Source organism: Populus alba, chromosome 5 (assembly GCF_005239225.2).
Source record: "Populus alba chromosome 5, ASM523922v2, whole genome shotgun sequence".
NCBI classification, from domain to species: Eukaryota; Viridiplantae; Streptophyta; class Magnoliopsida; order Malpighiales; family Salicaceae; genus Populus; species Populus alba.
In genome coordinates, this window is record NC_133288.1 from 10,203,273 (window position 1) to 10,224,855 (window position 21,583).

The 21,583-nt window shown below is 29.4% G+C and overlaps 1 protein-coding gene across 1 annotated transcript; it reads right to left on the reverse strand.

The window, feature by feature from the left end:
- Positions 1-1,910: 1,910 nt before the first annotated feature.
- On the reverse strand, positions 1,911-5,219 carry LOC118029810 (acidic leucine-rich nuclear phosphoprotein 32-related protein). The gene is made up of 2 exons (XM_035033747.2): positions 3,776-5,219; positions 1,911-2,400 (listed from the first exon to the last, which is right to left on the reverse strand). Exons 1-2 carry the CDS (start codon positions 4,907-4,909, stop codon positions 2,137-2,139), a joined length of 1,398 nt encoding a protein of 465 aa, XP_034889638.1. The 5' UTR covers positions 4,910-5,219; the 3' UTR covers positions 1,911-2,136.
- Positions 5,220-21,583: the final 16,364 nt, after the last annotated feature.

Genomic DNA, 21,583 nt, shown 5'->3' on the forward strand with positions numbered 1-21,583 from the left:
TCGTCTTGTATGGGCATTTTGGGTAGATTAATTCTTTTATTTGATAGAAATTAATTGGGCTTATGAGTCCATTTATTATTACTGCTTGGTTTGTCTTCCAACAATCACTTGTTCGAACAGGAATGCCTTGCATAAATCCACGTACTCCGGGTAAAAATTTGTTCAGCTCGAGAAAATGTTTTCCATTTAATTTACCTTAAACTTTTTCCTTCTACGGTACATGAAGTTTGCAATTATCTATACACTGACAGTTAAACATAGAAAATACTTTTGATGTCTCAACAAAATATAAAATACAGGATTTGAAGCTATTTAGTATAAATATTTTTTAATATAGGATTTAAAGCTATTTATTATGTATATTTTATATTTATAAAGATAAAGTTTTAGTTTTTTTAATGTGAAATAAAAAAAATAATTTAATTTAAATACTTTAATTTAAAAAAATATCCTACCAGCATAGTTTTTTTTAATGTGGAATAAAAAAACCTTTTGCAAATCTTTTAAACTTTATTATTTATAACACATATAATCTATATTCACATGGATTGTTTTTTTAAAAAAAATTTATATAAAATATTAAAATTTAAAAAAATAAAATTTAATTTTTATTCAGGTTGATTTAGATTAAACCCGTGTAACCAGAATCCAATTTCTTGCTCAGATTAATTCTCAAATCAGGTGTAATAACTATGATACATAGATAATATAATTCCAAAATATAGTGAGTACATGGGGTTTAAGCTAGCTTATGATATCCGGCTCTTTCTCTAAGCTGACTTCATCATAAGAATTGGGTTTTAAGTTTTTCTGGCGGGGCAATTGAGGAAGCAAAATCACTATTTGTAAACATGTAAATAAAGCAAGGATTTCTTAATGGACAAATTTCCCAATTTTCATATCTATGGACAAATTTCTTGCTGTCCCCTGATTTCTTACAGGAATATCCAACTTTTATTGATTTTTTTCACCTAGTTTTGAAATTAATTCAGTTTCGATTTTTTAAAATAATGATAATAAAATAAAAAGAGTTAAGATTTAATTTAATTTAGATGGGATTCCTTGACGCTGCAATTTAGAACGGATAATGAAGAGGCTGCCAAATTTAAATTTATTTTTTTTGGTGCATGATATGGTTGGTTTTTTAAAATATTTTTTATTTTAAAATATATTAAAATAATATTTTTTTTATTTTTAAAATCAATATATCAACATAATCTAAAAACATTAAAAATACATTAACTTTAAAAAAATATAAAAATTTCAAAAATACTTCCAACCAACACAGTGAAGTAGCGGCGTGGAACTCATGCACCAGTTTCACCGAGGGCCCATGTGCACTGCTGGATGAGAAATAGCTAAGAGTTAATAAATCACATCGATGACTTTACCTCTGAATTGCTGCTTGGGCTCACCTGTGTTCAAGGCACCCGAAGCAGCAAACAGACAGTCCACTGGCTAGAGATTCACATGATGCAGCTGCTATCACAAGTCAAACAACATACCAGGTCTCATTGGTCACGTGATTCAAAGCTTTTTTGTGCATCTTGGAACCGGTGGGTAAAGAGACTTGTGATTTCTTTGATGTTGAGCTCAATTGGCCACATTGCCTACCCACCACCTGCTAATAAATAATAAAAGCAACTGCCCAATTACAAGGAGACAAGTTGCAAGGGTAAAAGAAATGTAAAAGGGTCAAAAATCCTTTCAAAAGCCCACCTGATGGAATGAAACAGAGAGGAAAGAAGGAACTCTCCACCAGCCAGTTTTATAAACAAGCTTTGGCCTAGGCGGGGGGGAAAAAGAACCGAGCATTTCCCTCTTTCGTCCCTCCATTTATTTCCTATTTTTAGAAACACCCCCCCTGGAAGCAGAAAATTGGGCGGTTAAACCCTCCTTCATAACTGCCATTTGAATTAACAAGGACTAACGGCTATATAAGAAATGGAAGAAGCGGGACAATGCTAACAACCTTTTGAATCTAACAAGGATACAAGTTCCTTTCCCTAAACATATTGTCCACGAGGGATACCCAAAATCACTAACAGACTACAACCAATCTATCTAACATGTTCCTCTATTTTTCCAAGCTTCAAGACATGAACAAAACATTTTTACCCAGGAATTGAACAAGAGCTAAAGGTGCTTCTTTGATGACTTCGTCGTATACTCAACAACATCATCATCATCATCCTCACCATCATCATCCTCGTCTTCATCTCTCTTCCTCTTAACGTGTGAGGATGATGGTAGCACCTGCAACTCATCGTCATCATCAACTTCTTCCTCCCCTTCAGGATCATCTTCTTCATTCCCTGGCTCCACATCAATACCTCCAGCTTCAAGAACTTCAGCCTGCCCCACTGGTTGAACCAAGTACCCTGCCTCAGAGTCTTCATCCTGCCATTGCAATAAGAAATCATGTACAGTCAGTGTGTCAGAAAACAAGAATATCACTGCCATAATAAAAATTGGAAAAAGCTCATCCCTTAAAACATCAAATTATATGAGTACTTCAAAATGATAAAGAAATGTTTTTTCGACATGTTTCAGCTCGTTTGAATACTGGAAAGAGCTCCAAAAGAAAATAATCAACATATGCATAATGCATAGAGAATACAGGTGTAAATAGCTACACATTACCAGAAGATGATGTAAGAGAACAATCCATATACAATATCACGCACAGTTTCCACTAAACAGAAATAAAGTACAATAGAGTGAATGGAGAACCATTAAACCAGTTACTAAATGGAAACAAAAAGGTGTCAGATCAGCTAAAAGGCACACAATTTATCTATACATGGTTATATTAAACAAATAGGACACAATAAAACAGGAGATGCGAGCTTAAGAAAAAAAATCATCAGTGCCACGCCAACCACAAGCTACTAAAAAACACATTCAGATAAATCAAAAGATGATTTCAGTGCTACAACGAATGAGGAAGGAAAAGAAATTCCACATGCCATGTAGAAAAGTCTTCCAAAACCAATACCAAAAACTGGCAATAGCATTTCTAACAAGAAGAAAAGAAAGCCATAAAAATGAATAAGTGGACCATACCACAAACTAATATTAAGAGACTTCACTCTTTCCCCCCTAGTTATCAAACCACTTAACAGCTTTTTTTTCTTCCTTAGACATATTTCTCATGTCTTTCCTCGAAAATAAAAACAGCGCATAAAATATCGTATCCTCAAAAGGTTGCCAAGTTTCCTAAATTTTGTGAACATGACATTAAACCAAAACCATAAATTTCCCGATGTAGCTCAATTCAGCAATGATTAGTTGAGCAAACATCCAGAACCAACTAAACACTTTACAAACTTGATGTAAACAATCCTTTTCACATTAAATTTCAAGTTATAATCTGTTTTCCAGATTACCATCAACCATACTATGAATCTGCTGTCCAGGAAAACAAAGAATAACATATAAGAGCAAGATACAAAAACACTACATCCATTTCCTGACTACTGATAAAATTCAATAAAGTATCAAAACAAAACATGAGAGCAAATACATTAAAACCCAGATTCCTCAACCTAATGCAGATGAAAAAAACAGATTGTAAAGACGCTATAGACCAAGCAGTATCAACTAATATTTATGCAGTAAAATAAGGCCTTAAGCCTTTTCATAAAAGTTATGTTTTTCATCTTTTCTGCAAAATTTAACACGATAGCAATCAAAAAATTTAGCCAACTAAGCAACACAAATTGCAAACAAAAGTTAAATACGAAGGCCAACATAAGATTCCAGAGCATCTCACCTCCTCGTCACCATCTTCCTCATCATCAAACTCTCCATCAACCTCGACACCTTGCTCCTCCTCACCAGTCTCTCCATTGTCATCCTCCTCACCAACATCCTCCCCTTGCTCATGCCCATCAATCTCTCCTTCTGTACTCGTTAACCTTCCTGTACTCTCTGGCTCCCCAAGATCCCCTTCATCGTTATCCACCTCCTCCTCATCCTCTTCCCCCTCCCCATCCTCGCCGTCATCATCATCCTCCTCCTCATACTCCACCCCATCATCATTTTCATCACTATCATCACCAATCTCATGCACTTCCACCACATCATCATCTTCGTCGTCGTCGTCGTCGTCATCCTCATCAATCTCTTCTTCCCCGGACTCATCCCCCTCATCATCATCCCCCCCCTCCCCTTCCTCATCCCTGTCCACAACCTCAACCCGAAACCCATTTTGACTAACCCCATTAATCTCTCTCCCCGTCTCTGTCCCCTCCTCATCCGCCTCACTCTCCTCTTCCTCATCCACATCAACAATCCCTTCCCCAACTTCACTGTGCCCGTTATTCATCAAAAACGGCCTTTCCTCCCCATCAACCTCACCACTCCCTGGGTCATCCTCCTCATCCTCTTCATCATCATCTTCCTCCTCGTCATCCGACTCCGGTCTCTCATTCTCCTCAGCATCCATTTTATCCAAATACTTCAACGAACTAATCAAACCAAAAACCCTAGACCGATAATCCTTGAGTCTCGTAACAGGACACTCGTACAAATCAAGCGAAACCAACCTTAGCTTGGCCAACGGAGCTAGATCCTCAATATACTGAATCCTGTTATTGGACAAATCTAAATCCCGAAGCGAATCGAGTCCAGCTCCTACAAGAAATTCTAAACCACCAGAGATTCTATTATCCGATAAAATTAGTTTCTCAAGATTTCCAAGGCGAGGAAATTGCTCTAATGTTGAAACACCAATGTTCGCTATAGATAGATGTTGAAGATTCACGAATTTTTCGAATAAACTTGGTGCTGGTAATCTTCCTTGTATACACTTAACCGCACCGTCTAGGGTTAGGGTTCTTGCCGCTAACTTATCTGTTTGCCCCTCTAATGCTGTCTCCACTGCTCTTTCCCAGATCTCATCCATCAAAATTTATAAAAAATAAAAATAAATAAATAAAATCACCAAAACTCTTCTATTAATATGGAAATTTAGGGCAATAGTTTCATTGTAGATCAAAACCGGAATCAGTAGCTATAAACCCTAATTTTTGCAGAGATTGTACGGATTTTCTTGCTGTGACTGTGAGGTGTAATTTGTTTTCCTTTTTTCCTTGTTTGGTTTTAAAAGGGTAAAATAAAAGAAGGCAAAATAAAGTACTAACACTTAACTTTCTCTTCCTCTGTTTTTTTTTTTTTTGTATTTTGAAACAGGCTGTTGTTTTTTATTGGCTAAGAGAGAGGGAAGGAGAGATGTTTAGGGCTCGAGTATTTGGGGATCGGGCTGAGCCAGGACGCGGCTTGGTGGGTTAGGGTTAGTGTGAATTATTGGGAGGGTGTGGGCCGTTGGATTGCAGAGGATGAGGATTGGTGACGTGGAGGAATGGGTGGGGGAGATTGGAGGTTGGTGTGTTTGTTTTCGAGCAGAGAGAAGACGGTTTTCTGGCTGGTTTGGTCTCTAGCTGTTTGACACGTCAGTTTGATGTATATATCGGGGCGGTCATAGAAAAGCCATTCAGGATTAAAACATTTACGGGATTGTCATGAAGTTCGATTACCAAAGCATTACGACATCACGATCAGTCGTTTCGCTTTAAGAAAATAAAATTATGGAGACTTCTTTTTTTTAATGTGTTTAGAATCAAGCAGCAAAGAAACTAAGGTGTGGTTGGAAATGGAAAAACAAAACACAAGATTAATTTGCTGTCTTTTAGATAGGGTTTTTTTTTTGTGTAAAATATTTTTTAATATAAAATATTAATAGGAAAATTGGCTAATTTAATTTATTTATTAAAAAACTATTTTCACTCTATAAAATTATATAAAATATTTTATAAACAATAATTCACTTATAATTTTATAAACTTATTTCAACTATCACTTTCTTTTATTAATGTTGTCCCATTATTATCATTTATCACAATTATTATTATTACTTAGCTAACAACATTATTTTATTCATTGTTATTTTTTTTATTACGGCTATCTCATCTCTATCTTTATCACCATTGCTATTTCATAAGCACTACCCTTACCCTCATCACAACAAAAATATAATTATTGTTTTATTTGATTATTCGCTTTTTGTAGTTTAAAATGAATGATTTTGTTTCATAATTTTCTAATTATTTTAAAATCTTGTAAGTTGAATTAATTAGATTTAATTTTTATCATCCTATATTACCATATTTTTTGCATCATTATTTATCAAAATCATAAAAATATTTTTAATCATGAAAACTTGTTTTCAGCAATCCACCCTCCCCCACTCTCCTATCTTTGTTCTTTAAGTCGTGTTTTACCAAGGGTTGGATATTTTTTCCATAAAAAAATAAACATATAAAATTTTTTAATGTGTTTTTTTTATTTTTAAAAAATCATAACATTCCTATTTACCAAAACAATATATATATATTATCATAAAGTAAAGTCTTCTTTGTACCTGGAGATCTTAAGTTATCGATCAATATCTTCTTTCAATCTATTTATATTTTTTAATCTCTGATCCAATCATTCCTAGATCTTGAATCATATCAATCATACTAGTTATCCCTCCTCAATCCATGTGTTAATTCGCAATGGTAATTAGATATCTTTGAAAGAAGAAACCAACATAAATATTATCTATACCTGGAGATCTTAAGTTATCAATCAATATCTTCTTTCAATTTATTTATATTTTTAATTTCTAATCCAATCATCCTGAATCTCGAATCACATAAATCATACTAGTTATCCCTCCTCAATTCATGTGTTAATACTCAATGGTAATTAGATATCTTTGAAAGAAGAAACCAACATAATATATATATATATATATATATATATATAAAAAAAAGTTATAGGAATTACAAGTATAAAGAGGAATATTTAAATTCATACATCATTAATCAAAACTTTAACATTAACATTATATATTTAGGTTAATTACATTACAATCCTAAAACATAGTTATTATATCTAATCTATAATAACAAGAGTAATATATGATAAAATTACCTCTAGCATAAGTGAGATGGTCTAAAACAAATCACTAATGATAGTTAATATGCTGAAAACAAACACTAAAATGCATATAAAGCATTTCTTATTATACATTTATTATTCTTAATAACTTCTCATATTATCATCATCAAACTATTAAATATAAATGGCTTGGATATTTTTCTTTAATGCTGACATTAATTTCTAATAGATGTCATTAAACATCCTTTGTAGAATGGTTAATCAAGAAAATGTTAACACCAACTCGTTAGTATCATTAGCTATCATTTTCCCTAGATAGCTAATCAAACTTTAAGGAATATGCCAATATCATATTCAAATTGATATCACTAATCATTACTTATATAATGGTTGATCAAGAGAATGTCGATACTAGCTTACTAGTATCATTAGTTATGATTTTCTCTTGATAGCTAATCAAAACTTTAAGGAATATGTTAATAACAAGGTGTCTACCTTGATATCATCAGCTTTCCCTATTTTTCCGAAAAGCTAATCAAATTCATCATCTCTTATTCTTTTGTTGAAAGATGATGACAATGCTAGTGAATTTTATTAGCATCATTACTCCTTTTTGTCAAGATTGAGTAATCAAATCTAAGTATATACCAATATCAATATGTTATATTGATATCATTAGCGTTTCGAATCATGGAATAGCTAATAAAGTCCTTTACAATACATCATTAGCCTCTATACATGGATCAATTAACTAGGTTAATCCATTTATATCGTTTTCTTTTATATCTTTTTTCTTTTTGTTGGGTTAACAAATTTCCATTATAATACAAGAATATAACAAAGCGTGCACAATTTTATAGATGTAAAATTTACAAAAATATAGGTATTAGGCACCGACCTATTGTGTGTGATGTTCTAGTACATACTCCGCTTTATAGTCTAGTTGTCAAAGGTTCCTCTATCAATACAAGACAAAATCTATTATACTTAATAAAAATCAAAATAACTCATTCATTTTTTTTTTAAAGTTCTGTTTAATACTTCCATGGAATAACTTATCAAGCTAACACCACACCACAACTTAGACGATCATAACTCAAATAAAAAGTACTTTTTACATTACTCGTTCAATTTAAAGAAACTCCCCAAGTTTTTTCTTACTTGTGGCCGCTCACCTAAATCACAAACCACCATACCCCTCCATTACAATGTATAACACCTCAATCAACTCAATTCCATATACAATTATATTTCCCGAGAACCTTAATCCAATTTTATTTTTAATTTGTTCTTGAACAATAAAATCTTGCATTAACATATACATCTAGGTTTTAAGTATCTTACCGGTCTATAATTTGATCTTTGAAATGCAACCAGTCAAAATTTTTGTTCTCCTTTTTCATTTGCTTTCTCTTACCACATTCACTTTCCTTAAATCCCTTTTATTTGAAGTTTCAATGTTTCTCCCCTCCATAAACTAACTTCGCCACCCTTTTAACTCTAAATTTCTTGCAATAAAGGACGAACAAGAAGTTTTTTTGGAAGAAAACCCTCCCTTTTTTTCCAGTAGCTACTGACGACCTCCCTTACAAAATAAAAGGAAGGATTGACTTTTAGTATTTCTATTTTAGCCCCCATTAAATCTCTTATTTCTCATTTGTTTTATTTCCTTAATCACCAAAATTTTAAATATTACAATTTAACCCCACTTTAATTTTATTTTTTTATCTTTATTAACTTCTAAAACTAATATTCCTCTTCTTTATTTATTTATGCCTCCATTTTTATTATTACCATGAAATATTTCCATCATTATTATTATTTTTATCATTATTTTATTTCCTAGGGCTTACAAGAATTAAAAGTGGAAATCAAAAAACTTATGTATAAATTTAATAAAATAAATTGAGAACTATGTGTGTTAATAAATAAATAAAAAATCATTAATGATAACTAAAGATAAAAATTAAAAAATTAAGAATCAAATATAAACCAAGAGATATTTGGTCTCGCAACTTGCTTTGACATGGTTGTGTTTAACAACTTTGTTCACAAAAAATAATTTTTTATTTAATTAAATGATAATAAAATTATCCACACATGAAATTAATTAAATAAAAGGGAAGGAAAAAATATATTATGCAAAGTTACACATATTAAGAATATTATCTGAAAATAAATATTTTTAATTTTTTAAAATAAATATCATTTATATTAAAAATAAAAAAATATAGATGAATTAGAACAATCTTTAAAATAAATGCATACAAAATAACTAAAAAATAAATATTATTTAAAAGAGGATGGATAAACAAAATAAAAGAAAAAAGGGCATTAATTTAAATATAAATATAATTTTTTTAAAAAAAAATACATGTAGAAATAGGAATTAATTAAAAAATATTTTTTTAAAAAAATAAAAGGTTAGGCGTTGTTAGGCCTAGCAAGCTAGGCCATTGCGCCTAGCCCATTTAGTAAGGGTCGTACGCGGGTCGCAAGAGTATGTTTGCATGATTGGGCTCTTAATATATATTTTTTATGAGGTGGAAAACATATCATTTTCCATGTGTTTGCAATCTAACATGTGTTTTTTTTATTATTTATTAATGATTAAAGAACTGGTCTTTTTTAATCCTAAAATAAGTTCTCTTAGTATGATATATGGTGTAGCTTTATCCTTATCACCTTATATGTTTAGACACTACATCTTTTTAAAGTAGATCTTAGTTAACTAACTTTGTTGCTACTTTTTAGAGATGATGACAAGCTTTGACCAATTTGTCATCCATATCACTGAAAATGGATGATTTTTGTGACATTCATTTTAAATAGGTATTTTAGACTTAAAGGTCTTGGACTTTTGTTACACAATCTTTTTAGCTTTACTCCCTAAGTCATCTCTCGTAAGTATAAGTGTATGGCAATTGGGGCACATATATATTTTGTAAATAAGTCTTTCATGAATTTCATATGCTAATTTTTTAGCCTTGATACCTCTTGAATATAACAATATTAGTGACTTAAAGAAGTTCTTTTGATTAAAGAGCAATTACTATTGTTTTCATCTTAAAAAATAGGTTGTTATTTGTCTTCATCTTTATATATATATATAAGAAATGAATGTGATTGGCTTCCAATACCTTCTAAATCTAATTCTTAAAGGTACAACATATATCAATATTATATTTTTATAATACATTCCATTCACAATATTTCTTCTCTTTTATTTAATTAGTGATAGGGATTGAGCTCTTTTAATATCAAATGAGTAATGAGTGATTTTTATTTGCATAGACTATTTGATTATTTTTGTTTCTTTATCAATGAACTTATTAGCATCTCTGTGTTTTTTTAATGTGGGTGATCTCAAATGATTTTTTTTATTTTTAAATTTCATGATTAATGTCAATTGTTGTTGACCTTATTCAAACTTCTTATCAAAGTTTTAGTCTACCATTGAATAGGCTACCATAACCTTGTTTAAGCAACTAGCTAGGTATGTTCTTTTAAGTGACTTCTTTTCTTCTCGATTGCCCAACATTATTTTGTATCAAAAAGTGTCATTTATAAGAATACTAAATCATCGGTCCTTACAAGATGTTTTATAAAATTCCACTATATCTTATTCAAAATTATTTTAATGCATTCTTTCTCCATTATGGATGCAATACATTTGGTTTTTACAGTTTTGAAATGAAATACATAACTTTTTATAAACTTATTGGGCCTTGAACTATCTTAGTCATGTAAGCTAGTGTCAACTTTAGTTCAGTTCTATAAAAATGCTTATGAAAATAAGCCTTTATTTTCTTTCAGTTATTAATGAAGTTAGGTATCAATGTTAAAAATAAATGAAAGATGATTTTGGTTAGTGATGAACCATATAACTTTATTTTCATAAATAGATTAGTAACATCATCGCTATATTTATTGATTGGTTATTCTACCTAGAAAATTCTTTGAGGTCAACTATCTTGATTTCTCTAGGAACTAGATACAACGTCTTAATCCATTTAGAATATGCATGATTATATAAAAACCTATTTGCACATCTAATATCGAACATCATTTTATTTAAGTATTAGGCTAATTTAACCATTTCATTCTTCCCCTTACTTGTTGGTAATAGTAGGTCTTTGAAGGTGTAGAAAGATTGACAGTACCTTACTAGAAGATAACATGTGAGATACTAAATTGTCATAGTACAAGTTGAGCTAGCTATAAATAATATGGTTAGGCCATGTAATTTGGTTGAGACTGCTTTTACAATTATAGGATAAGTGATACCTCATGAGTGATTATGTTTAAATTAAGCTAACCTTATAATGATCCCTATTATATAGGCATGTAATACCTAATTTATGGCTGGGAACTCTCAGTCATTTATATTGGAGTGCTTGTTATCAAAATATATACTAAGGCATGCCTTCTAAGAAATTGGCCAAATGGAGTGCCCAATTGATTCTACCTAAGCTTGTTTTGGATTTGATTGAGCTAACCGATCATAACCTTTATGATCTTATTATCTACCACCTTATTATTATGGTAAGTTATGTTAATTTTATTTTCCATTCTTAGCTCGATAATCCTTAAATCAATATTAAATAGATTTAAGTTCTAATAAAAAGACATGCCTTCAAAAGAAGCCACCGTTGACTAATTGAAGTTTGGCCAAACTGATTATGGCCATATGATCATCACCAAGCCCTAAAAAGAACAACCATTAGGATGTGTTGGAAGCATAAGAACTCTAACATACCCACTAGTAGTTTGTAAAGGCAATAATGTTAGAAAACACAACACTATTATGGATCACACAGGAACATTATGGTTATATTCAAGTGTTTTTCTTTATCAATGTAAGAAATTAGATGATGGAGAGTCATCATGTGATACGTCTAATAAAGACTACTCTTGCAAACCCTTTGGTTTTTTTAATTTAAGAGAAATTTAATAAAGAATGAGATGAGGGATAATAGATAATTAAATGAAGTAAAATGAGCACTTAATGGTGTAAGAGTACTAAAGAATAACAGAGATAAAAATGAGCTATTAAGCATAATTTATCTGTAATAGAGAGACAAATAAATAAAAGGAGAGTGATAAAATAGATATAGCAAATGGAAAAAAAAATATTATGAGAATTAGTTGAAGCTTTAATATGAAATTATACCAAAAGTTAAGGAAAATTACCCGAAAATAAAATGAAGAGTCTAAGTAAAAGTAGAATGAGAAAAGAAAAGAAAAGAAAACTTTCCCTTCCCTTCTCCTCACAAACCCGACGAAGCAGCCAAAGGAGAAGAGGGAAAATTTTTTCTTCCTTTTTCATGATTTTTCACCAAAAGAAAAACCTTAGGATGATTCAAGGTTTAATGCTTGAATTAAAAAGGAAGTGAAGATTTAAGTGTATTAACTGCCAAAATAAAAGCGAATCAAAAGATAGAAAGGAAACTAGAGAGAGAAGCAATGAAAAAAATGGAAGAAAATAGGAGGAGTAGAAAAAAATTGATTGGTTAGTGCTCGAGATTCATTTTATTACCAAGTTGAGGGTTCTAATCTTAACTCTATAAGCTCAATTGAAAAGGAGAATGATTGATGCTAAATTTGTGAATTTTGGCCTAGGGTTTATGATAGGAATTTGAAGGAAATGTAAAATTTATGGTGATGATGAAGGGGAAACTAGAAAGAAATTATGAAAAAAAATCATATGGTTCAATAGAACTTATAGGGTCAACCAAGAAGGGATAAATTAGTATATGATGAAATTGTATTTATTCAAGTGGATTCTGTTAGATTAATGCATAATTTTTGTGTGAAAGATGATTGTAAATGAATTTAGTTACATTATATTAAATGATTGAATTTTTATGTTGTCATGAATTGAAAATTTTAAGGAAGATTATTGAATTTAAAGGGAAATTGTTGTATTGTGCTTGATTTCTCGTGTAATGGAAGATTTTTTATTAAAAATTGAAAATAAATCATGATATTAAAAAAGATTGTGGTGTTGGCCATTCAGGGAAAGAAAATGAAAAATATGAGATTTTATGAATTTCTTAATGATTACATGAAATTATTGTGTAAGGAATTGTTGGTGATGATTCAAAATTTGAGTGAAATTCTTATGTTAGTATATGATGAAAAACTTTGAATGGAAAAATTGAACAAAAAGCCTAAAAAGAATAAATGAATAATCTTGACTTAAAGAGAAATGAATGAGTTTGTTTTAGTATTTGATGATTTTACATATTTATGGATTATGTTTGTGTTTAGATAAGATAAATGTTATTAAATGCTAGAGGGATGGGTTATTTAACTATAATTTAATTAAATCCTATTATTTCTTGTAAATGTATTTTATAGAAAAAGGGAAAAGTTGTTGTGAGTAGCGGAGGCTAATGATATTTGTGTTTAAATGACCAAGATATTTGTTTAAACTAGTTGAGGCTAGTGGCGTTTATTTTTAGAAAACCAAGATAATTGTTTAAACTAGTTGAGACTAGTGGTATCTTTGTTCAAGAGGTCAAGATGTATGTTTAGATAAGTTGAGGCTAGTGGTATTTGTATTCAGATGATCAAGATATTTGTTTAGACGAGCCGACTAAAAAGAGACTAACGATATCAAAGTACTTATTGACCCATATATTAAATATACGTGTGCTTTCAAGAATAAGTATGTGATTTGTCGAAATTGGTTTTTTTGAGAAATTAAATAATGAGTTGGTATTAAATTTTTTTAATGTAATGAATGATTTAAATTGTCAGGTCCTTCACATACCAGAGTGGAGCAATAGATATGTTTAGTGCCCTCTTTGTATAATCAGGGTTAATATATTTATGGAAATTTTTGTAATATAACATATTATTGTATTTTGTTTGTATTAAGATAATACTTGTATAAATAGAAGAATTTAAGATGTAGCTTAATTGCACCCTTATTTGATTAAGATGGAGGTTTAGAAATATTAGTAAGTTTTTAGTTATTAAATGTATTTCCTTATTTATTTTGTTTTTTGTAATTACTAGTTGGTGCATGATAGTTTAATATAATTTAAATTATTCATTTTTGTTATATTATGTTATTGATTATGGTGATGTGAATAAAAATGATATGTGGTTGAATAAAAGGATAAGATCTAAGATGGTTAAACCATGTCTGTGAATTTTGAGTGTGGGATTATAGGTCATAATATTGATAACTTGGTATCTTATACTTTTGGGCAAACTTTATCAAAATTTCAGTAGAGAATACATTTCAAAAGATAAATAATGAAAATGTATGATTCTGTTCAAATCGATTAACCGATTTAGTTTACCAATTGATCTGGTCAACCGCTTAATTGAATGAACACCTAAAATTGTTACTGTCTCAATTAGTTGATGGAATCAGTTGACCGATTGATCAACTGATAAGAGAAATTTAAGAATTATTAGAAAAATCAGTCAATTTAATTTTTAGACCGAATTAATCTGGACGATCGTTAAATTGACATTGTACTGTTACAAAAAATATTACCTCCTTTTTGACATTATTGAAAAGGAGATCATGTAGAAATTGCATTAAAAAATTGAGGTTGTTACAACTTTATTAGCCTATGTGTTTATAAGTTGTTTCAGGATTCCTCATGGCTAGGAAAATAGCCTCTATCATTTACGGGAACTAACTAATAATCAATCATTATAACCATATGTTTTTTTTTTATTAATTTGGTTTTTACTTTACGTGACTACTAACATATTATTATTTTAACAAATGAGTCCCACCAACCATATAAATCTATTAGTTGATTATTAGAATATTTTATTAATATGTTACCCGTTATTTGTTCTTTCCTTCTAACTAGAAAAAACTAAAGTTAGGAATATAATCTCGAGTACAGGTAAGTAATAACCTAGTAAATTAATGGAATGTGGAATTATTATCTTGGTTTAATAGGTTAAAAGATGAAAGTGTGTAATATCAAGTAATCTACCAACTAAGTAAAATAAATAAAGATGACAGAAAATCATAAAGGAAAGCTGTAAATTATAACAAATAAAAGAAAATGATTAATTATATAAAATCTTTTAAAAAAGTTGTATATATATAGATCAAATCATTTTTTAATATATTTATAATATTACAGAGATTGAGTTCACGTAAACTATAAATTATAGTTTTATACAAGCTATGTAAGAAAAGATAAGGATTTTACAAACTAAATCCTAAAATAACTTGTGCTTTATATTTGAGTGCCTTCTCTTGAAAGTTGTACATATTAAAACTCTAATTATATTAAAATATAACTGATATTAATTTTCATTTCTTGAGAGCATCTCCAACAGAGAATGTAAAAGAAGAGCCAAAATGAAAATATTGTACTTTTAGCTTTTTTATTTGGTTATGTCAACTCCAACCAGGGAGCTAAACTCACAGCTAAAATAGCTGTTGAGTATGGTAAAAGTCATTCCTATCTTCTTCTATAGCAAAAGGCAAATGTAGCAAAAGATAAATAAAGATGTTGGCAGCTGTTTTTATTCTCTGTCGATTGTATCTGTTGGCCAACGTTAATATTTTTCATTTAAAAGGAGAACCAACCGAAAGAAGAAGACAACATTTAAACAAAATAGAAAGAAAAAAAAAACTTACCTGCAAATTTCACCATTTTCTTTTATTTAGAAAAAAAAGAATTAATTGTTCTCCAGATAATTAATAACATCGATTGTGTTAATTACTTGAAATCAAAAGGCATGTTTGCTTAAAGACTTTTTCTATTTTTTTTTTTCATCTCTTGATTTTTATTTGCTATTTGTAATGATTTTTATTTCTTTGTTATTTTATGTTTTTGATATGGGTTAAGGAAGATAATTTTTATTTATATTGTTATCTTTGACAAAATTGAAAGGAAGTAATGATGGTAGCTGATATTGATAAAAACATGGAGTGACATATCTTAAATTTATTTTTAATTACCTATTTTAATTTGAGGTCAATTATATTTTTTCTTCTTAAAAATGCAGCTAAACCAAGTGATTAGATTAATTGTATGATTAGATTAATGTTAGAACAAGTAGAAGGCAATTCTTATTATTAATTCACATTTATGGAAACTATAAAATTGCTAGACATCGAATATGAGCTTCCTTTACACCCTTTTATAAGGTTTTAACTTGAGTTTATTTTTTTTTTAATGTAGATGGATTCAAATTTTCCAAGCTCTTTTACCAACTTTCTTATGAGTGAGTCAGAAGATATTCTCTCTCAACCAAGTGATTCTAATCAATTAATTGATGACTTAACATACTCGAATTTAAATGTCCATTCGGCAAAAAAATCACAAAGAAGTAAAAATTTATCACCAGAGGAAGATTGTTTACTTGTCTTTGCATGGCTAAATACAAGCAAGGATCCAATTACAGGAGTTGAACAACAAACAAAACAGTTTTGGGCTTGTGTATATGCTTACTTTGTAGAGAATGGAGGAAACTTGAATAATCATTCTCAAATAAGCATCTCAAGTAGATGGCAAGAAATAAATAAAGAAGTTGGTAAATTTGTTGGATTTGTTACTCAAATTGAAAATCGTCAGCAAAGTGGAATGACCGAAGAATCAAAGGTAATTTTAATATTCATTTCTATGTTAAATTATTTAACACATATTTTAACATTATTTAATTAATTTATTTTTTTACCAGATTAATGATGCTCGGCAAATGTATGCTTCTTGCGTTGGCAAACGATTTCAACTAGAACATTGTTGGGTTTTCTTAAGAAAAGAACCCAAATAACAATTTGAGCGTGCTAGTCAACATCAAAAGTCAAACAAGAAACAAAAAGGTCATGTTAACGCAAGTCCGGCTTCATCAACTCCATCTACCCCTGATTATGTTAATTTATGAGAAGATAGTGAACCATTGTTTTATCAAGATACACCAATTGGTCAGAAGGCTGCAAAGGAACGATTTAAACGTAGACAAAGAAAAGATAAAGTTGGGGAGGTAACTGTAACAAATCTCTTACAACAATTCAGGGATACTCTAATTGAAATTGAGGATCAGAAGAAACAAGACAAGAAAATCATGTTAGAGCAACAAGCCATGATGATTCAACAAAGTCAAGACAAACAAGAATTGGACAGGATTGAGAAAGAAGAACAAATTATGAAAATGGATGTTTCTAATTTGGATCCAATTTCTGTAACGTATTTTCAAAAAAGAAAGTTAGAAATTATGCAAAAGAAGGGTTTTAATTTTTAATTAACTTTGATTGATTTGTTGTAATGTAATGTATTTTTAATTATTGGTTATTTTAAATATATTATTGTGAAATTGATATTAATTCATAATACTTTTTTGAAGTTCCTCTAACACTTAACAATAATAAGTAGGATTAATTAACTTAAAAGATAACAACCATAATGAAAAAAAAATAAAAAAACTTGAAAATTATGATAACATAAGAAGTTCAAATATAAAGATTCTACTCGTTTCCATATTGTTCCCACAAATGTTCAATCAAATCTTCTTGTAGTTGAGAGCTAGTTGCTCTATCCCTAATTCGATTATGAGTTTGAAGAAAATCATGTAGTTCTAGTATTTCACCATGTGACACTGATATAAAGGAATTGACTTCATGTTTATGATCAAATCCAAGGTTCATTGCTCCTTCATCCTCAATAATCATATTATGCAAGCTTTCATAATATATGCAAGCATTTCTTCATCCCAGTATCGAACAGGTCCATGTACAATTGCAAAACAAGATTGTAGCACCCCAAATACCTGCTTCACATCTTTTCTTGCACACTCTTGCTTGCTTGCAAAATATTTTCTCTTTGCTCCTAATGGTCTTGTGATTGTCTTAACAAAGGTTGACCAATTAGGATAAATCCCATCTGCCAAATAGTATCTCATTGTATATTCATGCCTATTAATTGTATAATTGACAGGAGCAGTACGACCTTCAGCAAATGCAGCAAAGATCAGTGACCGATCAAGAACATTAATATCATTTAATGATCCAGGCATTCCAAAAAAGGCATGCCATATCCAAAGATCTTGTGAAGCCACCGCCTCTAGAATTATAGTTGGTTCACGACAATGACTAGTATACATCCCATACCATGCAATTGGGCATTTCTTCCATTTCCAATGCATACAGTCAATGCTCCCTAACATCCCTGAAAATCCACGCTGCTCTCCAATTGATAATAATCGACAAATTGATGCCTTGTTTGGTGCCCTTAGATACTAATCACCAAAAATTTCTACGATTGCTTTGACGAAAGCTCTAAGACTTTCTATCGCAGTGGTTTCTCCAATTCAAAGATATTCATTAGTAAGATCTGCAGGAATACCATATGTAAGTATTATGTGAGTTGCAGTTACCTTTTGAAGGCAAGATAAACCAAGAACACCAAGAGCATATATCCTTTGTTTGAAATATGGATTATGAGCTTCCATTGCATCTGCGATTCGAAGAAAAAGACTACGACTCATCCTAAATCTTCTTTAAAATTGACTTTCAGTGAATTTAGGATTTTCTACAAAATAATCATTATATAGCCTTAACTCACCTTCCTTTCTATTACGATTGACAATATTGTGACCAAGAATAGAGCCACGATACCCTGTTCTCCGCCCTTGATTATTTGATTCTTCTTCAGCAACCACAACAATAGCAACTTGAAAAGCAAACACAAGAGTGTCATCATCAAAATCAAAAGCATCATAAAAATTAAAATTAGAATGATTCATTATGAATTTGAATGAAATATAACAAAGATTGGAGAGAAGAAAATGATGAGAAAAAATGTTAACATATATGAGAATATTTATAGAAGAATGTTGGCGGTAATTTTTTTAAAATTTGAAATTTTAAAATTTAAAATGTTGGCGGTTATTTTTTCAAAGTTTGAATTTGAATTTACTTTTAAAAAATTAAATTTTTAACAATAACATATAAAACTTAAAATTAAAAATATTCATATAAATAAATTTTAAATTATATCTTTTAACTTTCATATTACTTCATTAATTTTATACTACTTTTATAAATTACTCATATTAATTATATAATTAATAACATCATAATTATATTATATATAAAATATCTAAATTTGTTATATAATTATATTAAAATTAATTTAACATGAAATATATTAAAATATAAATGGCTTTTGTAAATAGCTTTTTACCATTGGAATGCATATAATAAAAAAAGCTATATTTACACTATTTAAAAAACTTTTTTTTTTATTTGACTTTTCAATATAATATTTAGCATAGAAGATGCTCTGACAATCTTAAAAGCACACCCCTTCATTGATCTATCTAGTGTATTTTAATTTTAATTTTTCCAGTATAGACCCCAAGCTTTGGCCCATAAATATATTTTTAAAATCATAACAATGATGAACTTTTAAAACAATTTATATCATGCCATACGTGTCATCTTACCATTCCGTATTTTAATTAATTGTACCGTAGAAAACATACCTCTTCATCGGAAGATGAAAAATATACCATTCATATCGCAGAAAATATATTCCGTGAGTAATTACGGATAAGTACTTTTTATATATCTTAAATTCCACCTCATCACTTCGTAAATTTGAGCGCATTATAAGCACAGAACCTTCTAACCATAACAATCACCGTAAAAAATGTTAAAAATACGTTTAGAGTAATGCACAAATTATTTATACCTATGAAAAAAATTGCAAAAGCGAGATTTGTTTTTATGCTTGTTCATGTGGTACCGTTAAATCAATCCATCCATGCTCTTGATTCTCGTAGCTCATTATTATGATATTATCCATCGTTCCATTCCGGAATCTATTTATTTAGTGTCTATTTAAAACTATAGCTAACGCATATTTTTTAAAAAATTAATCTTTTTATTAAAATTTATTTTTTAATATATTTTATAGCATTTTGATGTGTTAGTTTAAAAAAAATAAAAAAAATATCATTTGATATATTTTAGCATAAAAAACACTTTGAAAAGCAATTGTAATCACACTCCTAAATAAACCACATAATATTATTTATTTTTGCGGTTAAAAAATATTTATTTTTTAAATTATTTTTTATATTTTAAAATCATTTTAATGTTATGATATGGAAAATAAAATTTTAAAAAATAAAAATAATACTATTTTAATATAATTTAAAAAAATACTTAAAAAAATAAATGTCGCAATCACAGCAAAACCTAAAAGTCTTTTCGCCACGGGCCAACAATGGAAAAAAAAGTGATTATTTTGCAAATGGGAGACAGAAAAGGGCATCTACGACTTTAAGAGTTGTCGTAGAAAATACAATCACTACCTCATTGTTCGACTCTGTACAGCAGGATCACACTATCTTAGGAGAATTTTCAACCAATCACGTGAAGATGTGAAGTGATGGTTTATGTTTTTTAAAATATTTTTATTTAAAAAACATTAAATCGATTTATTTCTAAATGTTTTTCAGGATCTTGTCATATCAAGAATAATAAAAAAAAAACATTTTTAATTAAAAATACCATTGAAAAGTAAACAGCAAGCTGCAGGGATGAATCGGTTGACACAACAAAGTTGAACACAAACCATATGCCATGAGAAATTACGGAGAGGAGCTCTTAAAATTACATTTCCCACGAAATTTGGGAATGCTAATAAATAAAGTAGAAGTAGGTTTTTGAGAATATAATTATGGTTGTTTTTTAAAGTATTTTTTATTTGAAAATATATTAAAATAATATTTTTTTTATTTTTAAAAATTATTTTTGATATCAGCTTATCAAAATATCTTAAAATACTAGAAAATATTAATTTTAAAAATTTTTAAATGTTTTTAAAAATATTTTATAAATCCAAAACAAACAGAAATAAGCAATTTTCACTTGTCCATAAACATCATGGAGCGCAGTAGAGGCCTCGAGGCACGTAAGAAGCATGGATAGTGGGGTGAAGATATCATCATCCAACAAGTGCAAAAATACTGTGTCAGTGCTGAAATGTTTTCATGATTAGCTAGCTGTGCAGGATAAAGGCTGCCCTTCCCTTTCTAAGTCGTCAATAGCTTCACGTCTTGACATAAAAAGAAACACGCGCGCGCGCGTACACACTAACACTATCCATACCAATAAAACACTATTAATAGTGTTTTATTTATTTATTTATTTATTTATTTATTTCAGTATTCAACAACCGAATCTTTCGTCTTTTTTTTTTTTTTTTCAATTTCACAAAGAGCATTACTAAATTACTTCAGAATTTTTAAAATCGTGCTATAGAAATTTTTTTTTATTGGGTTGTATTTAATTTTATTTATTTAGTTTTTTTTTCATGATTTCAACTCTCAAAATAAAATTTGTTAGAACTTAGAAGTCAAGTTTTATTTTTTATATTTATTTTTTATAAATTGATTTTGATCTCAACGGGTTAACCCAATTATCTCGAGTTGTTTTTTATGAATTTTTTTTTTCTAATTAATTTGTTTTTTTAATTTTATTATTTAATATTAAGTTGGTCGGAATTGAGCAACATATTTATTTTTTATTTGTTTTCTATGGGGTTATTCTAATTTCTAGTTTGAGTTGCGAGTTTGGTAGATTGATTCAGGTTGACTCTAATTATTTTTTTATTTTTTTTAATTGAATGGTTTT

What these genes read in the sequence shown, in the direction of transcription:
- LOC118029810 (XM_035033747.2), bottom strand. Translation starts at nt 4,909, where the DNA reads ATGGATGAGATCTGGGAAAGAGCAGTGGAGACAGCATTAGAGGGGCAA. An exon ending in AGGAAGATGGTGACGAGGAG is followed by an intron (nt 2,401 to 3,775) that starts GTGAGATGCTCT and finishes TTGCAATGGCAG; the next exon opens with GATGAAGACTCTGAGGCAGG.